At 46.8% G+C, this 9,351-nt stretch overlaps 1 protein-coding gene across 2 annotated transcripts in view; it reads left to right on the top strand.

Annotated features, from left to right (window-relative positions):
* Positions 1 to 3,788: 3,788 nt before the first annotated feature.
* Positions 3,789 to 9,351, top strand: part of LOC133991783 (B-cell lymphoma/leukemia 11A-like) — a 50,662-nt gene continuing 45,099 nt past the window's right edge. Inside the window, exons 1-2 of one of the 2 annotated variants that reach the window (XM_062430332.1) lie at positions 3,789 to 4,032; positions 8,473 to 8,922. In XM_062430332.1, coding sequence (XP_062286316.1) covers positions 3,978 to 4,032; positions 8,473 to 8,922 — 505 coding nt within the window. In that variant the 5' untranslated portion in view covers positions 3,789 to 3,977. Of the gene's footprint in view, positions 4,033 to 8,469; positions 8,923 to 9,351 lie in introns of both variants that reach the window. The other variant, XM_062430331.1, reaches the window with a different exon arrangement.

Genomic DNA, 9,351 nt, shown 5'->3' with positions numbered 1-9,351 from the left:
GGCCCTTTAAACGTGGGTACCAATTGGGGTATAAGTTGAGCTCTATTAAAATCAGCAGAGGAAGTTTTCCCCCCCTTGACGGATGAACTGCAGCACGATATAACGTTCAGAAAAGACGCACAGGTTTGGATGTGAAATAAAGCCAGGTTAGATGATAAATCATAAAATCTAATAATTAATACTTATAATATGATAAAGTTGCAGCTTCATTCTGGTTGTTCTTCCCTCCAGGTGCACCACCGATCACTCCTCCAGCCTGTAAGGGCTTCTAGTGTTACTGGATCAGGTTTAGTAAGGTGCGGTGGCCGCCTGTCACCATCCACACAGCAACAGGCCACCCAGGACACCAGATGCCCGAGAAAGACAGCTCAAATCCTCCCATGTATGCACAACTACACTCTATAATAGCAGGCATTATTTTTCAAAGGTATCCTCTTTACACTCTATAGCTTGTATTCATATTTTTAAACGGATTTTTAACATGTTTATTCTGATTTTGGGTTTTTTTTAAAGAGAGGCGCGTCTCCATTTAATCAAGAAGAAAGGTTTCCACACTGATACTAAAATCATCATAAACGTATTACAATAACTGATGAGAAAAATAGAAAAAAAAATAGAGAGAAAAATATGAAAATATGCTCTAAACTTCCAGGTTTGCGCCTCTTTTGATCTACCTTGTTGCTGACAGTGAAAGATATATCACACATCGATTTTTCCAAAAGTGCCAGAGCGCCGCTGGTCTTCAGAAATAATCATTCTGTCTAACAACACGTATTCCTCCTCTTAAATCTTTCATCTTTCATCCTGCCTTAAACGCTTCCCTGTTGTATTGTTTAGTTTGCTTTTAACTGACTGCGTGTTGAGCAAATGACTCCATCATAATAAAACTACATGAATCTGACCATCACGAGACACTGTTACAGTTCACATGTAAAGAAGTGAGAGAAATAGTTGTTAAATCTATCCAGCTTTACACTTGTGTAGAGGTTTTATGATTATAAATCCAATCAATGAATGACTGAAATATTAAATTGTTCCAGCTTGTAGTTAATATTGCTATTAGATGATTGACCTTCTCTTTAAAATATATATATTTTAAATTAATAAATAAAAAATCTTAATCGTGCCTGAACTTTAACACACGGTCACAACACGGGGATAATCGTCCTGCATGCGCACACATGCACGCGCGAACACACACACACACACGCACACACACACACGCACACACACACACTAATGCCGGTCCGTTTTATAAGCCATGCAGCGAGTTGCAACCTGCAAAAATATTTCACTCACTGGTCATGCATTTTTCCCCCTTGACGTTGAACCTCCTCCTCCTCCTCCTCCACTCCTCCGGCTCCTCACTCTCTCTCTCCCTCTCTCTCTCTCCTTTCTTTCTCTCCGTCTCTCTCCCATCACCCCCCACCACCACCCCTCCTCTTCTTCCACCTCCTCCTCCTCCTTGTCTTTCCTCCCTCCACCACCACCACCACCACCACCCCCTCGGTATTAAGTGCGCGTCCTCTTCGGTCAGTGCGAGTAGCTCCAGGTCTCCGAAGCACCACTCAGAGTCGCAGCCGGAGAGGTCGCTCCTTCTCTCGGCTCCCGGTTGTAGAACCTCCCGCTGCTTCCCCCGCTTCTGCTGCTGTTGCTGCTGCCGGTGCGTCTTTCCCTGACGAATCTCTCCTCTCTCTTCTATCCCTTCTTCTCCACCTCATCCACGCAACACCAGTGACTCCTCTTCTTTCCATTTTCCCCGCGGTGCCTCCTCATCTGATGCCTGCGTAGTTGTTCTAAAACCCGGATCCTCGTCGGGCTGCGCCTTCGCCGTTTTAAGCCCCGCGTCTTATATTACCAAACCCCCTTTATTACAAGAGTATTTACAATCTCTTCCCCCTCCTCTTCTTCTTCTTCTTCCTCCTCCTTCTCCTCCTCTCCACCCCCACCACCACCACCAACACACCCTCCCCTGTACCGTATGCAGCTCGAACCTGAGGCACATCTGAAAGTTATTACACGGGGCTCTTATGGGCCCGCTCGCACTCCCACGGTCTGCAGTTTGGATTTCACGCAGACAGATAGAGACGCAGACGGACAGACAGACAGACAGACAGACAGACAGGGGGGCTTTGGACCCTATAGTGCCTCATCTAAACTACCCCCCCTCTCGCCAGCCTAAACACACACATACAGACACAGACACACACTCATACTGTACTCCTCCAACGGTACACAGTGGGAGATGAATCGCTGAATTTTAACTGAAGGTAGAAACAAGTCATGTGTGGATGGAAATGACCCAGACTTTACACCTGAATAAAGAAATAGAAATAAAAAAAAAACAAAAAACTTTTTTCCCCCTTTAAGTTGAAAAAATAAATAAATCATTGATTATTCAAAGGTTGTGAGTGTGTTGCAAAAGCTGAAGAATCTATTTGAGCTCTTTTTGCTATGAGTGTATATTATAAATATCAGTGATTATGGTACAGGCTATTTAATGAAATAGGCTACAGTGTGAAAAATCTGTTGTGAGATTACTTTTTTTTTTTTTCAAAATGGTTTAAATGTTTTAAATATTGCATCTTGCAGGTAGTGATTGTAAAACTCTGGGATGTGATTATTAACTGTAAACAGAGCAGAACATGTAAAGCCAGGTTATAGTCTGTGTTTCTGTTGGTTGTTCAACCTGTCCGTCCTGTTCTCTGCTACCGGAGAGTTTACTGCGCTTCTTGTCATTTTAACACGTGCACCTCTCCCTCTCTCTCTCTCTCTCTCTCTCTCTCTCTCTCTCTCTCTCTCTCTCTCTCTCTCTCTCTTTCTTTCTGTCTCCTTGTAGCCTTCATGCTCGTGCGCGCGTGCGTGCGTGCGACCAGGTGAGCTTGTGTCCAGCGCTGCGCGCTTTTCTCAGACTAAAACAGTGGCCACCGCATGCTCCACACACACACACACACACACACACACACACACACACACACACACACACACACACACACACACACACACACACACACGCTCCTCCGGTCTCCAGTACATGCAGCAGTATTATATCCGCCCCCCTCCAGTGAGCTCCTGTCCACGGCTTCCCTTGCCCTGTTTTGCGTCCACCTCTCTCTCTCTCTCTCTCTCTCTCTCTCTCTCTCTCTCTCACTCTCTCTCTCTCTCTCTCTCTCTCTCTCTCTCTCTCTCTCTGCATATTGCTTTCATTAGACATCTCTCCTCTTTCTCGCACAGTCGCGCGCGTGCACACACACACTCCTCCCTCCCTCCAAGTGCCTCTTGTCCGGCCCCCCTGATCTCTGTGTCCATTGGCTTCCACCTGGTCTATTTCTCATGTCCAGCCCCCCTCCCTCCTCCTCCTCCTCCTGCTCTCTCTCTCTCTCTCGCTCTCTCTCTCCCTCTCTCTCTAATGACCGTCCATTGGTGTTGTTATTGCGCGTCCCGTCCGTCCCTCCTCCCACTCCCACTCCCACTCGGGTGCTTCGGCCCTGCCCATGTTTTTGTATGTCGGGTGTCCGTCCATCGCCTGACGTTCAAGTTCGCCGGGAACGTCACGTCCGTGCACTTGAACTTGCACAGCACAGAGGGGGGGGGTTGAGGGGAGGGGTGGTGGTGTGGGGGGTGGGGGGTGGAGGGAGGGTGGTGGGGGTGCGGGGGGGGGGGGGGCTTTTGCCATTTTTTCCATCTCTCTCCCCTCTCTCTCTCTCCATCCACCTCTCTCACACACACACACTCTCTCTCTCTTTTTTCCTCTCTGCTCTCCTTTCTCAAAAAAGCCATGACGGCGATCCCGCGATCCACCTTCGCCTCCGCGCCATCTTTGTATTATTTCTAATTTATTTTATAATTTTTTTTATATCTATTTTTGGTGGATGACAAAGGCGTTGGATGAAGATATTCTTTTGCCCCACCGGAGTCTCCTCTCTAACCCCGGCTCTCCCCGATGTGATCCGCGCTGAACGCAGCCGCCAGCCACCATGTCTCGCCGCAAGCAAGGCAAACCCCAGCACTTAAGCAAACGGGATTTTTCGCGTAAGTAGAGATGCAAATGTTCATTTCTGACTCCCTTTCAATTCATTCAGCAAAAAAAGGGGGGGAAAGGCAGCAGGACAGAAGCTTGTGGACACTGGACGCACCGCTCGGACCCGGTCAACTGGACTTAACAGCGTGGCGAGAAAGTGCGACACCTCCGTGCGTAAAAGCCGCTCGGAGCCCCGAAAAGAGAGAAAAAAGTTTTGTGTGTCGGTGTATAGCCGGTGCTGCTTCTCTGCACAAAATAAACAGGGAAGTTACAGGGTGAGAATGTGCATTGCTCTGGCTCCGGTGCCCCCACGGTTGCTCCGGTCAGTTGGAACGCACTGGGCTCCCGGTAGCAGAGCGCGTCCTTTCCGCGGAGCTTCGTGGAGAGATCAACCCCCCCACCACCCGGAATATCGCTGTCTGATAGTTCTGCGGGCAGGTTTCATCTGCTCTCTCTCGTTCTATTTTTGGATTACTTTCAGAAAAAAAAAAAAAGCCAAAAAAACTTGGAGGTGGATTTTTGGATCGAGGGGGAAAAATCTCGTGTCCGACTGTTTACAACTGCCTCCCTCTGTCAGCAGCTCGGCAGTAGAGACAACACAAATCGATTTATTTTACACACTTTAAAAAAATCCTAATGCCTCTCTTATGTAAAGGCTGTTTTATTGATGTTTAGTTTAGATGAAAAGGCTTTCTTCCTGATACACACAGCAGAGCCTCTGCAGCCCCACACTTAAAAACACAGCAACAGGATAACAGCATATCTCGCTGCTGTCTTGCGTTGATTTTTTTCTTTAAAAAAAAAAAAAGCCAAATTTGGACCGCACAAAAATGTCAACTTTCAGAATTCCAATTCTTCATGTAGAGTTAAGGTAAGAAATATCAGCTCATTGGTGTGTTGCAACTGCGGCGTGTGAGGAAAAGAGACAAGATATTCCAACAGTGTTTAGTTGAGTCGGCAGAATCCATCTTTTACGCACGGCGCTTATTTATCTCCCAAGACGATTCTTTCGGAGTTTATTGGCTTCATATTGGCGCACTAGTGCGATATGTGACGGGGAAGCAAATGAGTGTGTTTGGAAACAGCGGGGCGATTGGCAAAGTGGCGTTTATCTCCCCACCATGTGCCGTACTGTGCGCCACCTCGCACCTTTCAGCGGCTCTCCAAGTGGCCCGCAAACATTAAACTAGAAGATATTTGTGCGTCTTTATGCATCAGTGATTGATTATGTTTCGGTATGTTGACTGGCTGTTGCCTGTGTAGCTGTTTGGTTTAGAGGGAGAGAAATAGATAGAGATAGAGCGAGTGTGTGTGTGTGTGCGTGCGCGTGCGTGCGTGTATGTGTGTGTGTGTGGCTCCGGCAGGGTGACAGTCACCATGGCCATGTGCCGTCGCTAGGAGGCAGAGCACGATCAGAAAATCCAGCGCTGAACTTGAACCTGATCAGTTTCACCACCACCCCTATACATCTACACGGGCTACTATTTGGCGTTCTCTTTAGAATAAAGGGAGAGTATACAAGACATGGGGAAGCAGGGAAGGAGGGAGGAGGAAGAGGGACCCCCCCCCCCACTCCACCAAAAAAAAGAAAGAAAAGAAAACCACCACCACCTTCACCAAAATCTACAATTCCTCTTCTTCACCTCAAACCCTCCTCTTCTCCTTTTTTTTAATGCATCACATTTTGTACATACATGCAGGCTGCAATCAGCATATGCAGCTACACTGTGATATGCCTGCAGACCTCGCCTTTTACCCCCTTCAAATCTTACACCACACACACACACACATTTCATTTTGCATACAGATTTGTAATCACCCTGCCGCTCTCCAGCAAACATCCATCCCTCAATATTTCGTCTTTTTAGCCGCAACATTTTTATTTTCCACATTTCTTCCTCTGCTATATTTACACATGACAAACACAGACGAGTAAGAACACATTACATTTCTACTGTTTGCTTCTTTTTTATTTAACAGCACGATCAGGCTGAATTAAAGTAGTAAAATGTACAAAATTCAACACTACTCCTGAGTGTTTTAACTCCACGTCTCTTCCTCTAGATTAAACACTAATTTCCTTTAAAAAAAAAAAAAAAAAGGAATGCAATTTAAAATGGTTAATTTGGTGGTTTGAGGGCAGAGAGCCAGCATAGTCTCACGGTTAAGTTGTGACTGTTTTATAGATTCCTTATCAGACAGGTGCAACTTTTAACCTGCAGCTGCTTGTTAAAGGAATTCTAAATCAGAGTGCATTCATGTTATACCCTCCTTTTCTCTCTTTTTCTATCTGCGTGTGTGTGTGTGTGTGTGTTATCATTTCTACTTGAGGAAATATGATAGAATTATCCCGCATGTTTTGACATATTATCACCCTCTCTTCTCCTGTTGCTTCTTATTCCATCTGCTTTAAAAAAAAAAAAAAAGAAGACACAAATAGGAGATTTATACGTGTGTTTTGGAATTAATAGTAATTGAACCATGTGCATGGAGACTTACATTATATATTATTTTTATTTTTTAAATCTTATTTAGCTCTCTTTATCCTCTCCTCCTCATCATGCTCCATTAAATCCAAAAAACTGCAGATATTTACTCCTGAGTTCAACTTCAGAGGTGACGAGCTAAAGCAGCTTTCATTACAATTTTATTCTTTCTATCTTGTAAAATGTAATGCCCCCCCCCCACCCCCCCCTTCTTCTTCCGGAAGCTGTTGTATAACTTGCGTGGTGTTTGTGTTGACCTGAAGTTAAATCAAAGAGGAGGAAGAGGAGGATGAGGGTGAAGAGAAGAGAGAGAGAGAGGGGGGGGGGGGGGTGTGAAAGGGGGGGTAGTGGTGAATTTATCATGTTATCTTCATGTCCCAGTTTGTGCACAGATGTCGCGCACAGGACTGCAGCGTTCAAATCATATTTCCTTGAGGGGGGGATGTAGTCCACATTCAGCCACTATCTCTCTCTCTTTCTCTCTCTTTCTTTCTGTCACACACACACACACCCACACACGCTTCTGCATGCATTCCCACACACACACACACACACACACACACACACACACACACACACACACACACACACACACACACACACACACACACACACACACACACACTTACACACACACTCTCCAGCCCCTATCCTTGTTATCAGACAAAATCTGTACCAATCACCCAGACAGTGAAAATTAAAATCTATTTTTTGATTCTCAGTGGTTTTAAGTTCATTAAAATGTGAAATTGGGCGGCTGAGTAAAGAAGGTCAACATGCATTAGGCGGCGACAGCTACAGAGTCAGACTCTTCACCTTGGTACTGGAAGATTTTTCTTTAAAAGAGGGACAGTGAATTATGTTCTCCCGTTTCGCTCCTCTAATTCAGCGGGGCCGCTTCTCTTCACACTCCTCTCTCCTCCTCCGCTGCAGGACGGTCTGAGCTCCACAAAAGGCTTCTTAAAAAAAAAAAAGAAAAAAAAAAGAAGAAGTAGTGAGGAGTTAATCCGGCCTTGGAGGGGTGAGGAATCGGGTTGAACGGCTCATTTTGGGGGTGATTTCCCCCCCCCTCCTCCCCCTGCTGTAGAGGAGGCTGGTGTCTAAGAACTATAAGTCAGGCACATGTAATCGAGACTGAAGGAAGAGTTTAGCTTTCTCCCTAACACACACACACACACAATCACACACACACACACTCTCCTCTGCCGCCTGCTTCTCAGTTCCCCCTGCACACACACACACACACACACACACACACACACATATGTTGGACATGTTTGTGACAGTTTTTTTTTTCTCCTCTGCTTGATTACAGGATCAAAACCTGTACAAACAAGGTTAGGCAAGTCTCATCCACATATTTAGAGTTTTGGTGAACGCTGTATTTAACCATCATTTTCCAGACGCTCCCTGTCATTGGCAAAGAAATTGTTATCTTTGAGGAATCTGATTTCAGCTTTGCGAGTCACTCAAGATATTATTTCCCACCGTTTTTACGTCTGTGATGTGTGATCCGGATCGGTTTGCGTTGTAATCATTTCCCCCGCGTTACATGCGTTTCTATCATTACAAGGCACATTTTTTTCTCACCCGCTCATTGTCTGCGCCACATGTCGGGCTTTTATTTAGCTTTGTCTTTTTAACTCTGATCCTGGATGTGACAGGAGGAGAATGTTTTCAGGCTTTTTTGTTTGCACTCTTCCCTTGTAATGAATTCCCACAAATAGTTGTATCAATAGGAATTACAGGAGAGGAAGAGAAAAATAAAAAACACATGCTTTTCTTCTCAGAGTAAGCATCACCTTCTAATTTCCTCTTTTTTTGTGCTCGTTCTCCTTCTTCCTTCTTCCTTCTTTCCTCCCACCCCTCTTCTTCTTCTTCTTCTCCCTCTTCCACTGTGGTTGTCCCCCCCCCCTCCTCTCCTCTCCTCCTCCTCCTCTTCTCTGCCTGTGCCTCTACCAGCAGCCGAGCCCCTCTCCACGGCCGTCGTCTCGTTGGAGGAGCTGTCGGAACGTTGCTCGGAGCATTCGGAGGAGAACGGCAGCCTCAACGGGCATCACCCGGGTTCGGCCGTGGGTCGGCTCGCCCGTCTGGGTCACGACGCTCACCCCTCTCTGGAGCAGGACCTTCTGACCTGCGGCCAATGCCAGGCCACCTTCCCCCTGGCGGACATCCTGCTCTTCATCGAGCACAAGAGGAAGCGATGCCACGGGCCGCCCTGCCTGGCTGTAGGCAGGGGGCTGGACAAACCCCCCTCGCCCTCTCCGGGTTTGGCCCTCACCCCGTCGCCCGCCTTGGGTTCTCTGCACCGCAGGAGGCCCGTGGAAGTGGGAGTCCAGGCTACGCTGGCGGAGGACGACGAGGACCGGTTTTCTATGCCTCGGGGTATTTTCCCCAAACTGGAACCCCTCCCAGGTAACTGCTTTCTACTCCCAACATGCATCACTTCTGTCTGGATTTGAGCACGTGGGGGTTTTTCGGTGGCGGCGGCTTTTCTGAGGCGGCAGTTGTCAGATTTTCTCGGTAGAGGATGCTTAGGAGGCAAAATAAGAGTAACATTTGGCATTTTCTCCAAATATTTTCAGCATTAATGAAACCCTGCAGCTTGGAAGTGTCCACACTCCACTCTGTCACTTTAGTCGTGTGTATTACCCTGAGTGGGAGTGTGTGTGTTTTCATATCTCTGACATATTGTGTGTGTGCTTGTGTGTGCGTGTGTGTTGACAAGCCGGCGTAGTCTGAAGTGTTTCCTACATGTCGTCTCCGAAACGCTCCACCCAAACCATGTGGGGGGCTGCGGTGTAGTCTGAGCAGCAGGGTTTTTTTAGGGGAGACACACACAGA

Source organism: Scomber scombrus, chromosome 12 (assembly GCF_963691925.1).
Source record: "Scomber scombrus chromosome 12, fScoSco1.1, whole genome shotgun sequence".
NCBI lineage: Eukaryota > Metazoa > Chordata > Actinopteri > Scombriformes > Scombridae > Scomber > Scomber scombrus.
Note: the sequence above shows the minus strand (reverse complement) of the source record. Positions and strands in the feature narration are given on the sequence as shown.